At 41.7% G+C, this 25,833-nt stretch overlaps 1 protein-coding gene across 1 annotated transcript; it reads right to left on the reverse strand.

Annotated features, from left to right (window-relative positions):
* Positions 1 to 1,019: 1,019 nt before the first annotated feature.
* On the reverse strand, positions 1,020 to 4,067 carry SAT1 (spermidine/spermine N1-acetyltransferase 1). Its single transcript, XM_059385135.1, has 6 exons — positions 3,805 to 4,067; positions 3,527 to 3,578; positions 3,349 to 3,432; positions 1,825 to 1,926; positions 1,685 to 1,725; positions 1,020 to 1,545 (listed from the first exon to the last, which is right to left on the reverse strand). Exons 1-6 carry the CDS (start codon positions 3,868 to 3,870, stop codon positions 1,375 to 1,377), a joined length of 516 nt encoding a protein of 171 aa, XP_059241118.1. The 5' UTR covers positions 3,871 to 4,067; the 3' UTR covers positions 1,020 to 1,374.
* Between the last annotated feature and the right edge of the window lie 21,766 nt (positions 4,068 to 25,833).

Below are 25,833 nucleotides of genomic sequence, written 5' to 3' on the forward strand. Positions count from 1 at the left end.
CTTCTAACTTCGGAAGCCAGAACAGACACCAGAGCAGGGGATGCTGGGCAAAACCCCCCTTTCACGGAGGAGCCTAGTATTTCTTTCCTGGAGAACACAGAAGGTGGGGAGCATGGTTTTTTAGGTATCTGATGACTTGGAAAACGTTAGTCTTGGAAATCAGCACAGTGGTTCTTATTAACTACCATTTTATTATGCGAATTGCTGGGTTTAGGAGTTTAGCTCAGTGTCATGAATAATAAAAGGAGGTAACAGGGGCACCTGGCTGGCTCAGGAGCAGAGGACCCTTGATCTCAGGGTGCTGAGTTCAAGCCCCATGTTGGGTGTAGCGTTACTGGCAGATACAACTTTTAAAAGGAGGAAGTCAAATTTACCTAAGGCTGTCTCTTCCTCAGGCTTCTTGGAAGTTTCATTTTCAGTTCTGGAGAAAGTTTTTGTTTACCACCCCATTTTAGGCACTATTGTTTAAAATAGAAACTCATTCTGGTACACAGTACCATAGACTGGTGCTCCAGTTAAGCTTCCCCTGATTGGGACCCACACCCACCTCCAGCCTTTTCGTTTGCACATTTCCTGTTAAAATGTTGGTTCACTCCTGCCTGATTAGCAAAGCGATCCATTTTTCCCTTCGGAATGGGATTCTGGGTGGGTTGTTCGGGGCAAGGTATGTGCCACCCCTCCATCCCGTCTCCGCCTTTTACGTGGGTAACCATTGGGCTTATTTGTTGTGGACTTTGCTTGCTAACCTGGTTCTCAGCTCCTGAAAATTCTGTCAGATGAAGTGTCCAGTGTCACCAGCGTCAAGTCATTTTACACGCTGCTACCTATAAAACCAGGGAACTGAACTGGCTTTTTTCCAGACTTTGAGAACAGCTCATGACCACTTTAAATTGGGTTAAAAACTGTTTTTCAATAATTGTAAGGTTATCGAGTTACGTTTCTTGGTCATTTTTATTTCGTGTTCAACAGCAAGAAAAATGTCATGAGAAATGAAAGATTAGTAAAAATGCTTACACCAATTAAATCAAAGGGCAGTTTATTAAAAAAAAAGAATCAAAACAGAAACTCTAAGTACCAGTGTGTACATTGTACACATTTAAATGACTCACAAGAATGAAGTTTTTTTTCATATACAAGAAGATCATACCACCTTGTTTATCAAAAGATGTTCAAGGAGAAATCGGACTCCAAACCGCATACAAGGTTGCCATCTTAATCAGACCGCATTTCAAACATGCAACGACGCCACTGGTAATAAAGCTTTGGAATGGGTGTTCATTCTATTATTTGACTACGAATAGGATAGAAAGCAAGATCAGTTGAGAATTTAATCTAAAATAGAATGGAAGCTGTCACTGTCTGCATCAGTACTCCTCACTCCTCTGCTGCCATTTTGAGCAAGTACTCCTTGTCGATCTTGAAGAGTCTCCATCCCTCTTCGCTGGACAGATCAGAAGCACCTCTTCTTTTGTAGAAGTTGATAGATGGTTCGTTCCATTCTGCTACCAAGAAGTGCATGCTGCTGCAGCGACATTTCATTGCAACCTGTTGTGACGGAGAGTGAAAGAAACTCAGTGACGTTTCACCTGCTTTCCAAGACCCGATCTGATTCAGTCATTAACATAACTCAGTAACACTCACAAATTTGGAAACCAAACCAGCTCTCTCCCGAACCAAGACATACCTGGCTTAGATTCTTCAGGATTTCTGATCCGATGCCAAAGCCTAAAGGGAAGAGAAGTGCCATTTAAAAAGCCGTCTTCAGGACTTTAAGCCCTGGTTTCTCTTGAGAGCAAACCCCCCTCCTCCTAAACTCAGCCATACCTCTATAATCACTCATTACGAAGAAGTCCTCAAGGTACAAGAGTTTGCCAATCCATGGGTCATAGGTAAAGTAGTACATGGCGAAACCCACAACACTGTGTCCTGTAATAAGAGTATCACATGAGATGTGGACGAAAAGCAACCCATACAAGTTGTAGCTGCAAAATCGGAAGCCTATTGTAGGTTTTAAAAAATCGACATGCATGTATTACAGAAATAAGTAGCCATTGAATCGGGACTGATTTTTTACGCTAGAGCAGTCCAGGCCACTGTTGGAAGATCTCACTGTTCTCAGGACATGTATTTGCAAAAAGCACACATTAGGACTAGCTGAAGCGAGGCTAAAATCATGGACTGGCCGATCTGCAACCTGCTGGATCTCACCCTCAGGAAGTGAGAATGCTTTTATTACTTGCCAGAGCAAGACTGCTATAGTCTTAAACTAAACACACACATTATTCACATCCTACTGATATTGGTATGTTGACTTGGGAATAAGTTGGGTTTACACGGCAGTTCAGAATAGTAAATATTTGTAGTTGAAACTCTGCTTCCTTAAGGTCAGGACATCAGGCCAAAAGTGCAATGTTTAATTTCAGAACTTGCCTTCCAATTCACAGCTTTTCAATTTGCTCTCCCCAGTTTTAAGCCAGAAGAAGCAGAGGTACCCAGAAACTGGTGTTAAATAACATCTACATACCTCCAAAAAGTACCTCATCCCTTATGTTTTCTGTTCATTTCTTCTAGCTTGGGGAAGAGACTTCGAAAAAAAATGAAGCACCCACCCAAACAACTTCCCCTTTTAGCTCTGTCTTCTGACCAGTCAACAGGGACCAGCAAAAAATAAAACAATCTGACTCCCTCTTATAGGGTGTCTATAATTTCAAATGGAGGCCAAGGTTTCAAATTAAACTTTCTAGCCATTTTATAGTCCTTTGGAAACACAGGAAGAGAGTACACTGGAGTTTCTGATCTACCGTGTTTTAAGTGTGTGATAATAGGACCTTACCTCATTTATCATGATCATCTACTTTATTGTGTAAAGGATCTTTTAGTTACCTCCCCGCCCATCCATGTACACGGAAGGGCCATGTACATGGCGAAGCTAGAGACTGTAACCTGAAGATTGGGACAAATTAAAGAAAAAAATGTGATTTAACACAATTACAAAAAAGGTTACGTTAGGGTCAAACAAGAACCATTTATGAAACGGAATTACAACAAATGACATTATACCTAACTCTTCCGGGTCTCCACAGCACTCTGATACTTACTTATTAAACAGCTCAAACTCTTCCAGGTCTCCACAGCACTCTGATACTTACTTAAACAGCTCTTTCAACCCGCCCTATTATTATGTGCAGCACATCTATTTTCTTTTTCCTCAGTAGTTTGAACACTGGCTATTGTTTCTGGCCAATTTCTCAGTAACTTTGGCCTGTGTCGTCAGTGGTTCTACACCAGGGACGCTACGCGTTTTCTAAAACACTCGGTGTTTGGCTTCTGGAAGGGGAGGGCGGTTACCTTCCGGAGACTGGTGCTCCTTGGGCACTTCTGCAACCAGGCAGTGGTAGAAAGGGTGCTCTCCAAAACCATCCTCTAGTAGATCTGCAACAGGGGGCAGCAAGGACACACAGTGATGGCCTCGGTGCAGAGGACAAGGACCCGACACCCTAACCCCGCCCAGCTACGGTCGCGTTACCTTTTTCAGTTAACACTACTTGGTCTTCCATGTATTCGTATTTAGCCAGTTCCTGGGGCGATGCACATGGGAAAGAAAGAGAGAAGTAGAACACTCAGTGAGGCCCGGACGCAACCAGCTCACTGGGAATGGGGTGCGCGGGGCGGCGATTCGTCCCCAGATTCCGGCCCGGACGGCCTGGCCGAGGCCGGGGGAGTCTAGCGGAGAGAGGGACTCCTGCGGGAGCCGCTCCCCACCTCCCACCCCCCGCCCCCGGAGGAGCCCGGGCCTTCCGCTACCTTGATCAGCCGCAGGATGTCACTGCAGTCGGCGGCGGTGGCCGGGCGGATCACGAATTTAGCCATTTTCGTCTTTTGCTTTTCTTCCCTTTGCGGACCAGGCCCCTGTACTTGAACAGCAGGAGGAGGTGGTTCCTCATTCGTCTCCCGGGAGCGTCCTCTTCTCAGTCAGGCTGGCACCATGACCCGGCGGACCTCGGTATAGGACAGAAAAGCTACACCGGATTGCGACTAAACCTGCGCGCTCTAGCGGCCGCTGGGTCCCGCTTTTTAGCGCAAAGAAGCCCCGCCTCCGACCGTGAAGCGGAGGCACGTCGTCCAATGAGGCCGCGACCGCCCCCCTCTTCCGGGCGCCGCCTTCTCTTCCGGGCTTCCGTGTGAACTCGGCGGGTGCGGGTGAGGGCGGGGGCGCGGGCGCTGAGGTGCATCGCGGGGTTCTCTCGGGGCGCCCTCTAGCGGTGCCTCTAAGGCCTTCCCGGAAACCCGACTATATGCGCGTCACCCAGGCACCTTCGCAAAGGGGAAAGAGGAGTTCCTCCTGTGAACGCTGGCCGGTGATCTTGCTGTTTATTCCTTGGCCGGCCGGGCAGTGAACCTCAGGAGAGCCAGACTTGGGCAACATGGGGGTTAGAGCAGCGGTTTTCTAAAGTGTGGGGCGGGGCACCCTTTCGGTCCCAAGGTCCTTTCAGGCAGTGTGTGTCAAAACTAGTTTCATAATAACAGTAAGACGTCATTGGCCTTTTTCGTACTTGCTGGAATTTTCCAGAGGCGACCTGATGTGCGAGTGATGAAGTCATTGATTGCTCTGATGACTAATGGACTGTGTGCTTGTATATTTTTGTGTTTTTTAAAGTTCCCTAAGGAAAACTATTTGATTCCTTTTTTTTTTTTTTCCTAAAGATTTTACTTAAAGTAGGCAGAGCAGCAGGCAGAGTTACAGGGGGGAAGCAGGCGTCCCACCAAGCCGAGAGCCGGAAGCGGGGCCCGATCCCAGGACTCCGAGATCATGACCCGAATTGAAGGCAGAGGCTTAACCCACTGAGCCACCCAGGCGCCCAAACTATATGGATTCCTTAATAATTTTTCTTTCATACTTTTAATTTTAGAGTTGACACACTGATGAAGTTCCAGAACCTAAGTCAGGTTTGGTGGGGTGAGGTTCGGAGCTGACGACTAAAGAAAGAATTCTTAAGACATCTTTGGTGCAAAATGGTGGTTTATTAAAGCATGGGGACAGGACCAGTGGGCAGGAAGAGCTGCTGCTGCTGCCCCGGGCTGTTAGGAGTGGTTGGTTATATACACAGGTGTTGGGTAGGTTGAGGACAAAGGGGTGTTCAGAAGGGCTATTGGGGCAAAGAATACTATCAGGATATTGAAGGCTTCGTTGCTTCCAAGTAAAGACAATTGGAAGTCTGGTGGAATGTTACATTCCTGCTATCAAGCATCCTTGTTAATGAGATTTAGGTTTAGAAGAAATTGAACTTTATTTACTTTTCCTTCTACCTCCGCCTCCTTCGGTTTTTTTATGGAGGGGAGGGTGACATTAGGGCTTGAGGAACTGAGTTCTGTGTCTTTGGAAATTGGGCTATTGATAAGGTAACTTCTTTGTTTGTAAATCTCAAGGACATTTGCAAACCCAGGGAGACTCCTGTCTTGCAGGACTGTGATCTCTGCAAGTTAACTATTTATCGTTTTATGGCAGTCCGGGGTGCCTGAGGGATGCTACACCTGTGGAGGGGAGCGGGTGAAGGGAGGGGTGCAAGGCGCCAGCTTTTGCTTTGTCCTCAGCCAGCCTCCTGCCTCACCACTTACTTTTTTTTCTTCTTATTCTTTGTTAAATCTCTGACCTTCCTTGTGGAAACATTCTCCTGCCTGACGTACACTCTTCACAATTTCCCTCAGTAAAGATCTGTTTTTGAAAAATTTTCTGCTTTGCTTGTCTAAATAGGTCTTCAATTCATCTTAAAATTCTTGAAGGATTTATTTCACTGCTTACAGAATTTGAGATTGAAAGTTATTTTCTTTCAGCCTAGTGATGATGTCAGATTATCTTCTGGCTTCCTTTGCTGTTGGACGTTGTTGTAATCCCTACTTGCTCCATCCTATGTGCTGCTTTTTTCCCTTTAACTTTTTGTTTTGAAATAATTACAAATTTATGGAATGTGTGATGACATTGCTCTGGTGACTAAAGGAATGTGTGTTTTGTGTATTTTTTTTAAAAGATTTTATTTACTTATTTGACAGAGATCACAAGTAGGCAGAGAGGCAGGCAGAGAGGAGGAAGCAGGCTCCCTGCCGAGCAGAGAGCTCCATGTGGGGCTCCATCCCAGGACCCTGGGATCATGACCTGAGCCAAAGGCAGAGGCTTTAACCCACTGAGCCACCCAGGCGCCCCTGTTTTGTGTATTCTTACGTTTAATAGAATTTTCAAAGATAAGCCTTTTGGATTCTTCAGTGATTTTTATTTTTTTTTTTTTATTTTTTAAAAGATTTTATATATTTGACAGAGATCACAAGTAGGCAGAGAGGCAGGCAGGGGTGGGGGGAAGCAGGTTCCCCACGAGGCAGAGAGCCTGATGTGGGGCTCGATCCCAGGACCCTGAGATCATGACCTGAGCTGAAGGCAGAGGCTTTAACCACTGAGCCACCCAGGTGCCCCTCTTCAGTGATTTTTAAATGTCCTAAGAGCAAAATGTTTGAGAACAGTTGAATTAGAGGATAGCTCTTTCCTGATTGTACCCACTGGAGTAAGTATTCAAGCCTCCGGGAGATGCAGTTTTTCTTTTACGAGACCGACCATCCCGGACAGCCTGTGAGGGCTTGCTTCGGCCCCCCTGCCTGGGCTCCAGGATAAGTCAAAGCATGAAAGGGGGCCACAGGGTTCTCAGTCCATAGAATAAGAGGTGGGCTATCACCAGATGACCCCCCCACCCAAACATTCAACAAGTGATTCTCTGTCTTTCCTAGCAATATCCTGGATGTAAAAAAGAAAGCAAAAGTGGGCTCTTGGTTACCCTTCTCACCCTCTGGGGATGTTGCAAAGTGACTCACCCAGGAATTTATGAAATGTCTTTCTCCGGGATCTTTAAAAATAGCATTGATTCTCATCTGCCTAAGGCACTCAGATAGTGTCTTTCCTGACACCGTGACTTATGGATGACCATTTACAGACCCTTCCCTATTCTGTTTGGATCTAACTTGTGGGAGGAGCTACGAGAGAGCACGTTACCTTTGTGTTTACTGATAACAGTAAATTAGACCTCCATGACTCAGCACTGATGAGAGCTGCCTCCTTGGTTGAAGCAATACCAAGGCTGTTTTCAGTTTGGGTTGCTTAGTTTTTCAGAATGATTGTTTCATTAAAGTTTGTTTCATTTTTATCTATGTATTCTGTTTTTCCAGTTTAAATTTCATGCTTTTATGCTCCACTTTGCCATTATGTCAAGAAGAGCCTATTCTTTTTTTTTTTTTTTAAGATTTTATTTTTTTAAATAATCTCTCCATCCTAGGTGGGCCTTGAACTCACAAGGGGAAGACTAAGAGTCACAGGCTCCACCAACTGAGTCAGCCAGGTGCCCCAAGAAGAGCTTATTATGAAAAACATATGGGTTTTTAAAAAGCCCCCGAAACAAAAACAACTCATTGTGATTGTATTTGTGTGCATGTAGAAGCTTTAGAACCATAAGAAATTTGAATTTTCTTATGGTGGTGAACAAGTTAGGCTTTTCCATTGTCAGGAATAGATAAAATGGATGACCAATGTTACTCTTGATACTGGAATTTATATTTAAACTGCATAAAAAGGGATTAACTGGAAAACTTTGATTTGGTTAATGACTCAACACATCAATAAGTACTTATTGAGTCTTGTGCTAGGTACTTGGGAGTTATAAAGGAGGATTAAGTTTTGAAACCAGCCCTCAGGGTATACAGTTTACCTTGAGAGATGTGTATGAGTTTACTATAACAGAATTAAGGTTTGTGAGAAAGAATTTCAGTAAAACTGGGGAGGTCTTAGTTTGGATGGAGTAGGAGGAAGGGAAACCACCAAGGCCGGAGTGTGTGTGTGGAGGGTGTGGGGGGTAGTGTTTTATATTCATTGTCTCATTTGATCTCTACAACTGTCTTGTGAAATAGGTGATGTTAGCTCCATCTTTACAACTGAGAAAATTGGAGACTCTGAAGGGTTACAAAATTGCCAATGCTAGGAAGTGATAGAGCCAGGAAAGAAGGAATTAGGTTGATTTCCATGCCAAAGTGAAGCTGTCCAAGCTGCCCTGTTGAACTATTATGGGAAGTGTCAGGGTTTTCTTTTTCTGTTTATAAAGGTAAAACATATTCATTAAGAAACTTGGAGCGTGGAAGAAATACAAAAAGTTAATAAAAATAATTCTGTTGGTAGGTTGATTTCCTTCCCATCTTTTTTCCTGTGTACATATATACGCAGGACAGATACTTAGTTGTAGAAGATGTAACATGGCCACAAGTTCATTGCAGTTCCTCTCACCAAGAAGTAGAGTCTGTTTCCCCACTCCTTGAATCTGGACTGGCTTTGTGATTTTCCTCGACAATAGAATGCAGTAGGAGTGGTGATAGACAACTAAGCAAGACCTTGAAAGATCTTAAAGCCTTCTGCTCATGCCCTCTTGGAACACTGCTGCCACCGTACGAGGCAGCTTGAGCTAGCCTTCTCAAGGAGGAAAGACCTCATGAAGACAGGGGCCCACCCGGTAGCCAGCACCAACTGCAAGATATGTAAGTGAGGCCATCTTGGGCCATCCAATCCCAACTGAGTTGTCAGGTTTGACTGTGGTCATACCAGTGACCCTAGGCAAAAACCAACAGAATAACCATCTAGCTGATCGCAGACCACATTATCAACTCACAGAATCATGAGCCAATAAAATTATTGTTGAAAGCTACTAAATTTGGGGGTGGTTTGTTATACAGCAAAGGCTCACTGAAACTAGATAGCCATTTTGGTTGTTTACATCTGGCTTCCATTATGATTGATCGTTGTGTCTGTTCTGACTGGTCTGTGCTTTTTTGCTGTACTTTTAAAGTAGTTTAAAAATTACCTCTGTTTGTGTATGTGTGTAATAATAACAAATTGGTATCCTATAACTATAATATCTATCCTTCAGAGTAGTGTAGTGGCTTCTTAGCTACTACAGCTTCACATTTGGATTCCCCAGCTGTGTGACTGTGTCATTTACTTAACCTTGTTAAGTCATCCTTTCTTTGTCTGGAATGAGTAAATAATATCTGTAATATGGTTAATTGTTGTGAGGATTAAAAGAGGTAGTACATTATGAAGCTCTCAGCATAGCACCTGGCCTGTTAGCTTTATTACTGTTAACATTTGTAGTGTATTTTTCCATGTCATTAAGTATATTTAAATTAAAAAAAAATGTAATAGCTTCTTAGAGGTCAATTCTTTGCAATTTATTTTACCATTCTCTTATTGAAAATTTTGGGTTTTGTTTTGTTTTGTTTTAAAGATTTTATTTATTTATTTGGCAGAAGAGATCACAAGCAAGCAGAGAGGCAGGCAGAGAGCCCAATGTGGGCCTCAATCCCAGGACCCTGAGACCATGACCCGAGGCGAAGGCAGAGGCTCAACCCATTGAGCCACCCAGGTGCCCCAGATTTTTTTTTTCTGATGATAAATAATGCTTTGATGAACATCTTTCCATCCAAGTTTGGCCTGGGTTTCTGATTGTTTACTTAGGAAAATTCCTAGAAGTGAAATTACTAGGTGAGCAGGTATATAATTTTGTTGATCTGAAGCCAGAGAAACACTGTAAATTCGGGTTCCTCATTACATGAAAGTATAATTTGAGATGACTGTCCAGATGTGCTTGCTCTAACTCAAAGTATCTAAATTTTGCTAACATCTGACATCTGTATTCCATAGGTTATAATACTTGGGATAGACTAGAGTTTGGGTCTTCCCCAGAAGGAGTTTTCTTGCTACACGTGGGTGACACCCTTTGGAATAAAGGTAATAAAACAACTAGTTCCAGGAAAACACCTTGTTTTGGCCCAAGATTTTCTTTTCTTTTTCTAATCTTTTTCTTTATTTGAGAAATTATGTGTTCCAGGATCTGGAAATCTGTTTCTTCTTTAGGGATGGGCCATCAAAAGTATAAGACTTCTCTTTGTAAATGTAAAGTATTGTGTTACTTTAGGCTGCAGTTAAGAAGCTGGTCAGTAATAAGTGAGATATCCATCAGGACTCTTGTTTGCAAGAGTTAGTAACTGATTCTAACTGGTTTAGGCAAAAGGGAGATTCACTGCTCACCACAAGGAGCACAGGTATAACTGAAACTAGGACTTCATAGTACAGTCTAAAATACACTGAACAAGAGGAAAGATCAGGGCTCATGTTTCCCAGAAAAGCATCTTCTCCTTTTGAGTAATTATTTCCCCCTACACCCAAATACATGGTTCTCCTTGGCAGTGGTGGGGGGCTGCGGATCACAGCATTCTACTTGCTTTGTCAATATTCTGATCCAAGCCATGCCATTCAGTGTCTTTTCTCATTGGCACTGAGAAAGTCCTTTCATTTCTGCTGGCACATCAGGGAAGACGTGGAGATCTGAGACAATGTCTTCAACCTGCCAGGGAAGACTGACCACATTTGAGTTTCTGGCTCGGCTTAGCCACAGATGGGATGGCTTGCATGTTTCCAACTACCCCCATTGCTTATTTTTGTCCATCTCACACACATAACCCCCCATACCCACGTCTACCACTTTACACACTTGCAAGGAAAAAGGGAGCCAAAGGATCAGAAAGTCTCCATTCCACTTACTTTACAAAGAAGTGGAAATAAGAATCTCCTTGGCCAAAGAGAAAGGTTGGGAGTGGTAGATACTCTTCAGGAATGTGCAGAAATAGGAGTGATCATATTTGAAATCCCGTGGATGTGCCAAGTTCTGCTCATTTCTGACCCTTGCCACAAGGAATGCCTACAAAAAACTGAGGAATGAGAAGTCATTATCATTAGACAGAGACAGAGACATTCCCATGTTATAAGGCGATATCCTAAGCCTCCCTATGTATTTATAAAATGAGATCTATAAATTTACCATCCTAGTTTAACCTATCCCGGGCTAGTACTGTTGCATTCCATGGGGCTCTCGCTGAAGATCATAAAGAATTATGGCAGAGAGAGACCATCGAGACCTTGGGGTTGAACTTTAAGGTCTGTTATCATGACTCTTCTTTCCCCCCTTTCTTGGCAATTGTGTTAAATCTTGCCTCCTGGAAACAAGATGTAGAGGCTGAGTGACTTCCAAGCCAAGATGTAGACATATTCCAAGTCTCTGAATGTTTATGGCTTAAGATTGTTTTTGTTGGCCCAAGGGCCATTACTTTCCACCATGAACCCCCCCCCCCCGGCTTTTTTTTTCAGAGTTCCACAATAGCAAGGCAGTTATTTGGAAGCGAGTATTTTTATACCATCCCTTTTGTAGTAGTTATCTTTTGCCACATAATAACTTACCACAGACATAGTAGCTTAAATTGCATAGATTTATTATTGCAGTTTCTATAGGCTGGGAGTCCAGGCATGGCTTAGCTGGTTCCTCTATTCAAGGCATCAGCTGGGCTTATGGGAGTATGGCCAAAGAAGAATCCACTTACAAATTCAAGTTGTTGGCATTGGTGGAATTCATTTCCTTGGCTGAGGATGCTGGCTTCTTACTGGCTGTTGGTTGAGGTCACCTGTGGTTTCTAGAAGCTGCCTGCAGTTCCTTATCACTTAAGGAACTTATTCATAAGGCTTACGCAGATAGCCAGCTCCTTCATCAAGCCAACAAGGAGAGTCTACAGAGCAGGCTGTTAGCAAGATAGTCTTTTCTTAAAACTCCCACATAACATAAAGTTTACCATCTTAACCATTTTAACCATTTGTATAATACCATGGTGTTAACTGTATGCATATTGTTGTATAACAAATCTCTAGCAATTTTTCATCTTGCAAAACTGAAACTTTACACCTATTGAATACCTCCTCATTTCCCCCTCCGCCTGACACCTCGTAACAACCATTCTGCTTTCTTACTCTTAGTCTGGCTACTTTAGATACCTCATATACATGAATCATACACTGTCTTTTTGTGACTGGCTTATTTCACTTGGCATAATGTCCTCAAGTTTTTTTTTTTTTTAAGATTTTATTTATTTATTTGACAGAGAGAAATCACAAGTAGACGGAGAGGCAGGTAGAGAGAGAGGAAGGGAAGCAGGCTCCCTGCTGAGCAGAGAGCCCGATGCGGGACTCGATCCCAGGACCCTGAGATCATGACCTGAGCCGAAGGCAGCGGCTTAACCCACTGAGCCACCCAGGCGCCCTGTCCTCAAGTTTTATACATGTTGTGGCCTATGATCAAACTTCCTTCTTTTTTTTTCCAAAGATTTTATTTGTCAGAGAGAGAGAGAGAGAGAGAGGAGAGAGTGAGCGCATAAGCAGGGGGAGAGGCAGAGGAAGAAGGAGAAGCAGACACCCTGCTGAGCAAGGAGGCTGATGCAGACTCGATCCCTTGGACCCTGGGATCATGACCTGCGTTGAAGGCAGATGCTTAATGACTGAGCCACCCAGATGGCCCCAAACTTCCTTCTTTTTAAAAGTTGAATAATATTCCATTATGTGTGTGTGTGTGTGTGTGTGTGTGTGTGTACGTAAGTTTCACTAATTTCATTTTTTAAGTCTTTATTTAAATTCCAGTTAGTTAACATACAGTGTAATCCTAGTTTCCGGCATACACTCTAGTGATTCTACACTTCCACACATCAGCCGGCACTCATCAGGACCAGTGCCCTCCTTCATCCCCGTCTCCTGTTTCACCCGCTCCTCCCACGCACCTCCCCTCTGGTAGCCGGCAGTGTGTTCTCTATGGTCAAGAGTCGGTTTTTGGGTTTCTCTCTCTCTCTGTCTCTCCCCTCTTTGCTCATTCGTTTTGTTTCTTAAAGTCCACATGTGAGTGTGATCATATGATATGATTTATTTTTGTTTTCATTTTTGGGGGGATAGTGATCATCCTAACAGGGGTGAGGTGATAGCTTACTGTGGTTTTGACGTGTGGTTCTCTGATGATTATGTTGAGTATCTTTTCGTATGCTTTTTGGCCATTTGTATATCTTCATTGGAGAGATGTCTATGTCAGTTCTTTGGCCATTTTTAAACCGGTTATTTGTTTCTTGATGGTTGAGCTGTAGGAGTTCCTTCTGTATTCCGGATATTAACCTCTTATCAGACATGCAATTGGGAAATATTTTCTCCCATTCCTTAGATTGCAGTTTCACTCTGTTGATTGTTTCCTTTGAGGTGCAGATGTTTTTAAGTTTGACGTTGTCCTGTTTGTCTAGTTTTGCTTTTGTTGCCTGGCAAGAGAGCGTTTTACAGAATGTGACATGATCATGGGGGTGACACCGTATCATCTTACCATAGTCTCTTGGGTAAAAGCAAGTCACAGGTGCTGCCCGGTGGGCACAGTGGAGAGGCGTGCGCAGAAGCGTGAGCAATGGGAGGCTGGATCGTGAAGGCCACCTTGAGGTCAGTCTACATTGAAAGGTCAGCAAAAGCCCGTGTGTTATTTAACATTTAACAAACATTTATTAAGGTCTGTTTCCGGCCAAGCACTGTGCTTGGGGAACATGAAAGAAACGTGGCTGAGTCCCTGCTCACCAGGGCCTCACGGTTAAACATTACAGGTTCTAGTTGTGGATGAAAAGGACCCAGCCTCCTAGAGAAAAGGGACAGGAACCGCCAGAACTGAGGGGGCAGATTCACGGTGTGTCACCCATTCAGTGTCACCTTCCTCCTCTAGGCTACACTCCCTCTCTTCCCTTCTGAAGTCCTGTCTGAAGGGAAGACTGCTTACTGCCAACCACTCAGCTCAGGGATCGAGGCTCTAACTCCTCATAAATACGTAGGAAAGCTGCAGAGTGCAGTCAGCCATCCTTAGGCCGCTCAAAGTATCACCTCTTTGAATCTGGGTATGGAGGTTACCCGGGAAGAAGATCATAGGAAATAATTGCCTGTTAGTGCACAAAGTATAAGACACCCCCTCTTTTCCCTGTGGCCCCTGGGTACATGCAATAGATTTGCAAGTTCAGAATCCTGCTTACCAATCTTTGTACCATTCATAAACTGGCAATTAGGTGTTAACTGTGAATCCAGGAAAATAGAGGATACTTCAAAGAAGGAAGGTCAAGGGAGTGAACTCCACCCAAGCAGCGTCTGTCTGACTTGAGGAGCAAGGAGCAGACCCACGTTCTGGCCCTTGTGTGAGTGGATGTTGGGCATATTGTGCTAGAGACACCAAAGGTTATTACCTGAGTGCTGGTTCTGGAGGTAGAGGGGAAGGGGGTGAGTCATTCCCTTTGAAGAAATGATGGAGGTAGGAGAAAGGGGACAAGGACATCAAAAGGGGACCCAGGACCATAGGATTGAAAGAATTATAATATATTTTAAGGTCTCCTTAAAAGATTAATTACAGCAGAGTGCATAGGAGAGGAAGAAATCAGATCTGCAACTAGACTTTCTTACTGCCTATTGTGAGTGGCATGCCTTGCTTGGCGTTTTGTGGATGTGATTTCACTTAGTCTTGCTTACTATGTATTATAACTGATTTTTTAAAACATATGTTCTGTTTTGTCATCTAGATTTTATTAAATTAAAAATATATTTGTTGTTGTTCTTCAAAAAAAGGTTAATTATACATCTCCATTCCAGAGCTTCAGGGAAAACTGGGAATAAAATCAGCCATATAAATGAAACTACCCCGGATGAATGTAATCTGGAATAATATGTTTTTTTTTTTTTCTTTAAGGCTCTCCGACCTCTACTGTTGAGATTTCTGTCATCATAGAAGCACAGAATGGTCGTTGTTTGCTAGTACAAATTTCTCATCTAATAGCTAAGAAAACTGAAGCCCAGAGAGGGTAAAGCACTTGTCCAAGGTCACACAGCTAGAAGGTGGCTGAGTCAGAAATACAGCTCAGGTCTCCTGATTCTAAGGCAAGAGATCTTTTACTATACCTCACAGATCTTATAGCAAAAGTGGAAAATTAAGAGACAGTGTATTAAATACTGTCCCGAGGCTGGAGCTCAGGCAGAAAACTGTGAACATTCCACGCATTGGTCCACTGCTCACAAATTAAGTTTCATCGGCACATGCCTTGTTTTAATTACAGCAAAGAATGCTTGGCCTTGACAGTTCCTCTCCTCGATTTCTTCCTTTTCCTAAGCCTTCCTCCTCTGCCTTGTGCTCCTACCCCCTGTCCCAAGGACAGGACTGGTGAGTAGGACTCTGCAGTATGGATCAGGAACCCTACAGCCAGAGACAAGTAAATAGTCAACTTGCTAGGAGACCCATGCCACCCCATGAGGATGCAAGCAGCTGCCCCTGTCCAGACTTCTTTGCAGGAGAATTCTAGAGGCCACGGGGCTTTGTATTCATGGAGGATTCCCCTCTGAACATTTCGCCGGTGAATCTGGGGCACGACACTCCCATCATTCTTTCCGAGATGAGTGCTAACCCAGTACTCCCTTCCAGATAGAGTACACACATACCATCTGGCAGGAGGAGTGGGTTTTTCCATCTAGGCGAGTGACTTACTGTATGCCAACCTTTTGACATGAAACCAAAGGGCAGTTGGCTCTGTAAGTACTTTTTTTTTTTTAAGGTGTATTTATTTACTTTTAGTAAGCTCTGCGCCCAACACGGGCTTGAACTCACAAGCCTGAGATCAGAGGAATAGCATGCTCCTCCCACTGAGCCAGCCAGGCGCCCCTCAGGAAGTACTTTCTGGAAGCTAGAGCTGAATGCACTGTGTGGCAGCAAAAGCAGGAAGTTCTGAGGCCAGGAAGACCTAGAGGCAAATTCCAGGGCTGCCAGTTACCTGTTGTGTGACCTTGGATGAGATTCTTGAATCTCAGTTCTGCTTATCTGGAATATGGAGTTAAATATTTCCACCTCCTATGATTGTAAATATTAAATAATGTTTTAGTAAAAACCGTTAATAGAGTGCTTAGAATAAAGTAGGTACCCTCTAAATGTTTATTCCTTTTTTCTTTTTCTCCCCAAAGATTCCATTCATTTACTTGACAGAGAGATAGAGAACACAAGTAGGCAAAGCGGCAGGCAGAGGCAGAGGGAGAAGCAGGCTCTCCACCGAGCAAGAGAACCCGATGCGGGTCTCCATCCCAGGACCCTGGGATCATGACCTGAGCCAAAGGCAGCTGCTTAACCAACTGAGCAACCCAGGTGCCCCATGTTTATTCCTTTCTGTCTAGCTGGTGATATAAGAAGTGTAATGGGTTTTGGATTAGGAAGAATAATTGTGAATGGTCCAATAAGGACAGAGAAGGATTTATCTCTCAATGTATTTTTTATTCTGCCTTTATGCAGGATCATTCTCTTCTTTCATGAAGCTTTGACCTTCCTCATGAATAGTACCTGTGCAATGATTCTGTTAACATTTGCCAGCCAATGAGGCCTGCCCCAGTGACCATAGAATCAGGAATTATTATAGCGGCTGGGTAATTAGTATTGTATTCCCTATTGTGCTCTGCCTGCAGTATTTTATCTGCCTGGCCAGACATCTTGTAGACAAGGTTCATTCCAGACAGATCCCCAGGATAAATTATTTACAGCTCTGTCTCACTTTAGAAGTGGACCTCATCCATGACCTGATTAATATTCAACTATAAACCATACCTGGAGATTTTTTTTAAAAAGGAAGAGCTTAGTGAAAATAGAAGGAAATGTGGAAAAGGCCATTATGCAGAACATATTAATTCATGCAACTTTTTTTCCTTTCTCCTTTTCACAGGTATTTTACCTATAAAATAGATGGAGGGAAATTATGCAGTTACAGTGCTTAGAATCTGGGCAGGACAGCAGACAGAACAATTTCCCAAACTTTCTTTTCAGTACCTGGTCTCTGAAACCATGGTTAAAAAGAAAAAGCTGTTAAGGAGCTGTCAATAGTGGTTAAGCAACATGATAACAGTGAAACACAATGTACAGTTTTGTAATTCTGTTGTTCAGCTTCCAGATTATTCCCCAGTTATTGCAAAGTCTCTTCAGCATATCCAGGAATCCACGTGAACCCCAAGCAATGTAAACACAAACCACACTAAGACACTACAAAATTAAATTTCTGAAGACCAGTGATAAGAAGAAAATCTTAAAGATGAAATTAATTACTGGTTTGTCATCAAAAATAATGCTAACCAGAAGATGGTGGAACATCATTAAAGCATTATAAGAAAAACATGGTCCTAGAATTTTATACCCAGTGGAAATGTTCTTCAAAGATGAAGGCAAAATAAAGCCATTTCAATTGAGCCAAAGCCAAGAGAATTCATCAATAGCGAACTTCTACTACAAGCATGCTAAAGGAAGTTCTTCAGGCTAAAGGAAAAGGATACCAGATGGACACATGAATTTACACAAAGGAATGAAGAATAAATACGGTAAATATGTGGGTAATATAAGAGGCATTTTTCTTGTTTTTAATATCTTTCTAAGAAAATTAACTGCTTAAAGTACAAATAATAACAGTGTATTATGGGATTTATAACATTTATAGAGGTAGAATGTAGAAGCACAGCAGCAGAAAGAATGGGGGAGATAGGATGCAAGTATATTGTTAAAAGATTATCTTACATTGTATGTTAGATGCTATAACATTCAAAGGGCGATGGTGCTAAGTTAAAGATGCATATTGTAAAGCTTAGAGCAACTACTAAAAAAAAAAATGAAAAGGGTGTGGTTGATTTGTCAATAGAGGAGATAAGATGGACTCATAAAAAACAATCCAATGGAAGACCGGGAAGGAGGGAAAAAGGAACAAAGAACAAATAGGACAAACGGAAACACAGGGCCACTGTTGTTCCTCTATCAGGTGAGAAACCCCAAAGGGAAAGCTTACTACATCTTGTTTTTACCTCTTGAAACTGGAATGAGATAAAGAATACGTAAGTAAACGTGGTATCCAGACTCCCACAAATGGAATTCTATGGCTTTTGTTAATGGTAACATCAACTACATTCTGAATCCTTCAGCACGGAAATGAGTTGTTTATCGTGGTAAAAGAGATTATTTTGATTCAGAAATGCCCACAACCTGGCTGGAGTTGGAAAGATTTGGAAGAGCAGGGAAAGGAGTGCTAGGAAAGGAGACCTGAGGTACTCAGTGCTGTGACAGTTGGGGTGATTGCATGATTGGGGTAGTGGAGTCAGAAACGAGTGAAGTTAGGGTAGCCTCTGAAAGTGAAATTGAGATCAAACTGTATCCCAGACCAGTTAATATTTGACTGTAAACTAATTCCATGTATTAACACACCTAGAGAGAGTTGGTATATCTTATAATGAACTTGATCATTTTATCAGTTAGGAGTGCTTTTAACTACAGCTAAGGGAAGAGCCTACTTATAGTAGCTTAAGTCATAGAGGCTTTATTTTTTTTCTCCAAATTTTATTTTAAATTCTAGTTAGTTTACATATAGTGTGATACTGATTTCAGGAATAGAATTTAGTGATTTATTGCTTACATACAACACCCAGCATTCATGCCAGCAAGTACCCTCCTTACTAATCATCACTCATTTAGCCCATTCTCCATGAACTTCCTTCCATCAACCTTCAGTTGGTTCTCTATAGTCGAGACTCTTACAGTTTGCTTGCCTTTCTCTTTTTTCCCACTTCCCATATGTTCATCTGGTTTGTTTCCTCAGTTTCACATATGAGTAAAATCATATTACATTTGTCTTTGACTGACTTAGTTCACTTAATATACTCTAGCTCCATCCATGTCATTGCAAATGGCAAGATTTCATTCTCTTTGATAGCTGAGTGATACGCATACACACACACACACACACACACACACATATATATATACACGCACACACATACATATATTTATACCATATCTTCTCTATCCATTCATCAGTTGATGGACACTTGGGTTCTTTCCGTAGTTTCGCTATTGCTGATAATGTTGCTGTAAATATCGGGGTGCATGTAACCCTTCGAATCTGTATTTTTGTATCCCTTGGGTACATATCTCCTAGTGCAATTGCTGGATCATGGGGTAGTTCTGTTTTTAACTTTTTTAAAAAAAGAATTTATTTACTTATTTGTCAGAGAGAGAGCACACAAGCAGGGGGAGCAACAAGCAGAGGCAGGGGGAGAAGCAGACTCCCTGCTGAGCCAGGAACCTGATGAGGGACTGGAACCCAGGACCGTGGGATCATGACCTGAGCTGAAGGCAGAAGTTTAACCCAGGTGTCCTTATTTTTAACTTTTTTTTTTTTTTTACAGATTTTATTTATTTATTTGACAGACAGAAAAAGATCATAAATAGGCAGAGAGGCAGGCAGAGAGAGAGGGGGAAGCAGGCTCCTCAGCGAGCAGGGGGGCTGACGCAGGGCTCGACACAGGGCTCAATCCCAAGACCCTGGGATCATGACCTGAGCCTAAAGCAGGGGCTTTAACCCACTGAACCACCCAGGTGCCCCCTATTTTTAACTTTTTGAGGGCCCTCCAAACTGTTCCGTAGAGTGGTTCTATCAGTTTGCACTCCTACCAGTAGCGTAAGAGGGTTCCTCTTTTCCACATCCTCACTAACATCTTTGTTTCCTGTATTGTTAATTTTAGCCATTCTGACAGTTATAGTATGATATCTCCTCATAATTTTGATTTGTACTTCCCTGATGCTGAGTGATATTGAACATCTTTTCATGTGTCTGTTAGCCATCTGGATGTCTTCTTTGGGAAAATGTTTATTCATGACTTCTGCCCATTTTTAAATTGGATTATTTGTCTTCTGGGTATTGAGTTTGATAAGTTCTTTATATATTTTTGGATACTAACCCTTTTTCAGATATGTCATTTGCAAATATTTTCTCCCATTCCATAGGCTGCCTTTTAGTTTTGTTGATTGTTTCCTTTGCTGTGCAGAAACTTTTTATCTTTTTTAAAAAAGTTTTTATTTATTTATTTGACAGAGAGAGAGAGATAACAAGTAGGCAGAGAGGCAGACAGAGAGAGAGGGAAGCAGGCTCCCTGCCAAGTAGAGTGCCCGATGCGCGCCTCGATCACAGTACTCCGAGATCTTACCTGAGCTGAAGGCAGAGGCCTAACCCACTGAGCCACCCAGGTGCCCCAAAACTTTTTATCTTGATGAAGTCCTAGTAGTTCATTTTTGCTTTTGTTTCCCTCGCTTCTGGAGCAGTGTCTAGTAAGAAGTTGCTATGTCCTAGGTCAAAGAGGTTGCTACAGTGTCTAGTAAGAAGTTGCTATGTCCTAGGTCAAAGAGGTTGCTGCCTGTGTTCTCCTCTAGGATTTTGATGGTTTTCTGTCTTACATTTAGGTCCATTTTGAGTTTATTTTTGTGTAGGGTGTCAGAAAGTGGTCATTTCATTCTTCTGCATGTGGCTGTCCAGTTTTCCCAGCACCATTTGTTGAAGAGACTGTCTTTTTTCCATTGGATTTTTTTCCTGCTTTGTCAAAGATTAGTTGACCACATAGTTTTGGATCCATTTCTGGGTTTCCTATTCTGTTCCCTTGATCTTGTGTCTGTTTCTGTGCCAGTACTGTAATGTTTTGATTACTATAGCTTTTATTATAGCTTGAAGTCTGGAATTCTAATGCCTCCAGCTTTGCTTTTCTTCTTCCGGATTGCTTTGTCTATTTGGAGTCTTTTGTGGTTCCATACAAATTTTGGGATAGTTTGTTCTAGCTCTGTGAATAATGCTATCGGTATTTTGATAGGGATTGCATTAAATGTGTAAATCACTTTTTTTTTTAAATAATATTTGTTCTTCCAATCCACGAACATGGAATTTTTCCCCCATTTTCTTGTGTCCTCTTCAATTTCTTTCATGAATGTTCCAAAGTTTTCAAAGCACAGATCTTATACCTTTTTGTTTAGGTTTATTCCTAGATATCTTATTGTTTTTATGCATTTGTAAATGGGATCAATTCTTTGATTTCTTTTTCTACTGCTTCATTATTGGTGTATAGAAATGCAACAGACTTCTGTACATTGATTTTACATCCCATGACTTTGCTGAATTCATGTATTAGTTTTAACAATTTTTTGGTAGAGTCTTTTGGGTTTTCTGAATAAAGTATTCTGTCATCTGCAGATAATGGAAGTTTAACTTCTTCCTTGCTGATTTGGATGCCTTTTATTTCTTTTTGTTGTCTGATTGCTGAGGCTAAGACTTGGAGTACTATGTTAAATAGTAATAGTGAGAGTGGACATTGCTGTTGTGTTCCTGACCATGGAGGAAAAGCTCTCAGTTTTTCTCCATTGAGGGTGATATTAGCTGTGGGTCTTTCATAGATTGCTTTTATAATGTTGAAGTATGTTCTATCTATACCTACTTTGTTGAGTGTTTTTATCAAGAATGGATGCTGTACTCTGTCAAATGCTTTTTCTGCATCTATTGAGAGGATCATATATTTTTATCCTTTCTTTTATAAGTGTGGCATATCATGTTGATTGATTTGCAAATTTTTTTTAAAGATTGTATTTATTTATTTGACAGACAGAGATCACAAGCAGGCAGATTGGGAAGCAGACTCACCACCGAGCAGAGAGCCTGAAGTGGGGCTCTATCCCAGGACCCTGGGATCATGACCTGAGCTGAAGACAGAGGCCCTAACCCACTGAGCCACCCAGGTGCCCCTGATTTGCAAATATTGAACCTCCCCTGCAGCCCATGAATAAATCTCACTTGATTGGTGAAAAATTCTTTCTTTTAACGTACTGTTGGATTCAATTTACTAGTATCTTCTTAAGAATTTTTGCATCCATGTTAATCAGGGTTATTGCCCTGAAATACTCCTTTATAGTGGGGTCTTTGTCTTGTTTTGGAATCAAGGTAATGCTGGCCTCATAGAATAAGTTTGGAAGTTTTTCTTCCATTTCTATTTTTTTAAACAGTCTGAGAAAACTAGGTGTTAACTCTTCTTTAAATGTCTGGTAGAAGGGTAGCTGGGTGGCACAGTCGGTTAGAGCATTTGACTGTTGGTTTCTATTCAGATCTGATCTCAGGGTCATGACAGTGAGCCCTACATCAGGCTCAGTGCTCAGTAGGGAGCCTACTTGAGTTTCTTTCTCTCCCTCTTCCTCTGCCCCTCTCCCCTACTTGCACACTCTCTCTTTCTCTCTGCCAAATAAATAAATAAATCTTAAAAAAAAAATAAATGGTAGAATTTCTCTGGAAAGCCATCTGGCCCTGGGTTCTTGTTTGTTGGGAGATTTTTGATTACTGATTCAATTTCCTTCGTGGTTATGAGTCTCTTCAAATTTTCTATTTCTTCCCATTCCAGTTTTTGTAATATATATTTTTCTAGGAATTTATCCATTTCTTCTAGTTTGTCTAATTTGTTGACATATACTTTTTCATAATATTCTCTTGTAATTGTTTATATTTCTGTGGTGTTGGCTGTGATCTCTCCTCTTTCATTCATGATTTTATTTATTTGGGTCTTTTCTCTTTTCTTTTTAATAAGTCTTGCTAGGGGGTTATCGGTTTTTATTAATTCTTTCAAAGAACCAGCTCTTAGTTTTATTGATTTCTTCTTCTGGGTCTTGTTTGTTTCTCTATCATTTATTTCTGCTCTAATTTTTATTCTTTTCCTTGTTCTGTTGGTTATTTTTATTTTTTTAAGATTATTTATTTATTTATTTGACATACAGAGATCACAAGTAGGCAGAGAGGCAGGCAGAGAGAGAGAGAGGAGGAAGCAGGCTCCCTGCTGGGCAGAGAGCCCGATGCGGGACTCGATCCCAGGACCCTGAGATCATGACCTGAGCCGAAGGCAGCGGCTTAACCCACTGAGCCACCCAGGCGCCCCTGGCTTTAGGCTTTATTTGTTGTTCTTTTTCTAGCTCCTTTAGGTGTAAGATTAGGTAGGCTGTATTGCAATATACTTCCCTCCCACTGCCTTTGCTGTGTCCCAAAGATTTTGGACTCATGTTTTCATTTTCATTTGCTTCCATATGTATTTTTAATTACTTCTTTAATTTCCTGGTTGACTCGCTCATTCTTTTTAAAAAGATTTATTTATTTGGGGTGCCTGGGTGGCTCAGTGGGTTAAAGCCTCTGCTTTCAGCTCAGGTCAGGATCCCAGGGTCCTGGGATCGAGCTCCACATTGGGTTCTCTGCTTAGCAGGGAGCCTGCTTCCCCCCCACCCCACCCCTCACCTGCCTCTCTGACTACTTGTGATCTCTGTCTGTCAAATAAATAAATAAAGTCTCTAAAAAAAAAGATATATTTACTTATTTATTTTAGAGAGGGGAAAGGGGCAGAAGGAGAAGGAGAGAGAATCTTCAAGCAGACTCCCCGCTGAACACAGACCCCCCCCCCCCCCAGTTCAGGCCTCACTATTACAATGCTGAGATCATGACCTGAGCCAAACCAAGAGTTGGACGCTCAACTAACTGAGTCACCCAGGAGCCCCACCCATTCATTCTTTAGTAGGATGTTCTTTCACCTCCATATATTTGGCCTTTCCAAATTTTTTCTTGTGCTTGACTTCAAGTTTCATAGCACTGTGGTCTGAAAATTTGTATGGTATGGTTTCAATCCTTTTGTACTGAGTGAGGCCTGATTTGTGACCCAGTATGTAATCTATTCAGGAGAGTGTTCCATGTGTACTTAAAAAAAATGTGTATTCCTCTGCTTTAGGGTGTGTGGTTCTGAATATATCTGTTAAGTCCATCTGGTCCAGTGTGTCGTTCAAAGCCATTTTTTCCTTGTTGATTTTCTGGTAAGACGATCTGTCCATTGTAGTAAATGGGGTGTTAAAGTTCTCTACTACTATTGTATTATCAATGAGTTTCTTTATGTTTGTTATTAACTGATTTATATATTTGTACAATGTTAGATCTTCTTGACAGTTAGATCCCTTATTATGACATAATGCCCTTCTTCATCCCTTGTTACAGGTCTTTGGTTTAAAATCTAGTTTGTCTGATATAAGTATGACTATTTTGGCTTTCTTTTGGCATCCATTATCATGATAGATGGTTCTTCATCCCCTCACTTTTTTTTTTTTAAAGATTTTATTTATTTGAGAGAAAGACAGTGAGAGAGAGCATGAGAGAGGAGAAGGTCAGAGGGAGAAGCAGACTCCCTGTGGAGCTGGGAGCCTGACTCGGGACTCGATCCTGCTCTTTCAGGATCATGACCTGAGCTGAAGGCAGTTGCTCAACCAACTGAACCACCCAGGTGTCCCCATCCTCTCACTTTCAATCTGCAGATGTCTTTAAATCTAAAATGAGTCTCTTGTAGGCAGCGTATTGATGGGTCTTTCCCCCCCCCCTCCATTCCTATATCCTATATCTTTTGATTGGAATATTTAGTCCATTTAAACAAGAGTGATTATTGAAAGTTATGAATTAATGCCACTGTGTTACCTGTAAAGTTGGTGTTTCTGGTAATGTTTCCTGTTCCTTTCTAGGCTTTGTTGCTTTTGGTCTCTCCCCCGCCCCCGCCACCCAGAGTCCCCTTTAATATTCCTTGAAGGGCTGGTTTAGTGGTCATGAACTCTTTTAGTTTTTGTTTGTTTGAGAAATTCTTTCTCTCTCCTTGTATTCTGAATAACAGCCTTGCTGGATAAAAGATTCTTGGCTCTGTATTTTTCCCATTCAGCACATTGAATATATCCTCCCATTCTCTTCTGGTCTGTCAAATTTGTGTGGACAGATCTGCTGGGAATCTGGTCTGTCTTCTTTGTAGGTTAAGGACTTTTTTCCCCTTGCTGCTTTCAGGATTATTTCCTTGTCTGTGTATTTTGTGAATTTGAATATGTTATGTCTTGGTGATTGCAGCTTTTGTTGAATTTATAGTGAAATGACGAATCTTGTTTTTGACCTGTATATCTGAGGGCCAATACCTGAATCATGGTCAATTCAATAAGGCGTTTCAATCCTGTGAGCCATCATGGGAGACAGAAAGCCACACAGTTTTCTCTAGTTAATACCCCAGTACTGCATGTTTCTTCCATTTGGACTGTTTATTTTTATTAATTTGTATAAAAGGGATACAAGAAGGGAATATTGAATTTTAAGCATTTAAATATCTCTGAAAAAAAAGGAGTACTGATCTTGAAACTCTGTGATTTGTGTAATGTATTATGAACTGATGGATTTAAAGTTCCTCCTCAGAGGATTCAAGATTTAAAAAAATTTCCTGTTGATATACATTTAGATTGTATCTTTTTTCCCCCTGCCATTTCAAACAGTGCTGTTATGAACACTCTTGTATATATCCTTGAGTACAGAAGCAATAGTTTATAGGGTATTTACCTAGGACTGGAATGCTGGGTCAAAGGGCTTATACACGTTCAATTTCATGGAATAGAGGCAAATGGCTCTCTGGAGTGATTATACCAATTCGTAACTTCTACTAGCAGTGAATAGGAATTCTTGTCTGGCATCCTCCATCCTCACCAGCAGCTGGTATTTTCAGACTCTTTGGTTTTCACCTACCTGGTGGGTATGAAATGGTATCTCATTATGGTTTGAATTTGATTAACATGATGTTGATCTTTTCATATTTTTTGGCTGTATATTCTTAATTCTACTCGAATTGCCAATTCATGACCTTTGTCTATTATTTAATGGCTTCTTTATCTTTTTCTTATTCATTTATAGTAACTCTTTTATATAATTTATTATTTTAACTCCTCACCCCTCCTTTTTGTTATTTTTATTCCAGACATGTACCAAATCTGTGACTAGGGTATTTTTCTTTGTTAATAGTGTCTTTGGTTTTAAAAAAAAAAGCTTGGGTTTTTTTTGTTATATGGAAGTTTTTCATTTTATTTTTTTTAAAGATTTTATTTATTTATTTTACATGCAGAGCTCACAGGTAGGCAGAGAGGCAGGCAGAGAGAGAGGGGGGGGGGGAAGCAGGCTCCACACTGAGCAGAGAGCCTGATGTAGGGTTCAATCTCAGGACCCTGGGACCATGACCTGAGCTGAAGG

Source organism: Mustela nigripes, chromosome X, assembly GCF_022355385.1.
Source record: "Mustela nigripes isolate SB6536 chromosome X, MUSNIG.SB6536, whole genome shotgun sequence".
Lineage (NCBI taxonomy): Eukaryota > Metazoa > Chordata > Mammalia > Carnivora > Mustelidae > Mustela > Mustela nigripes.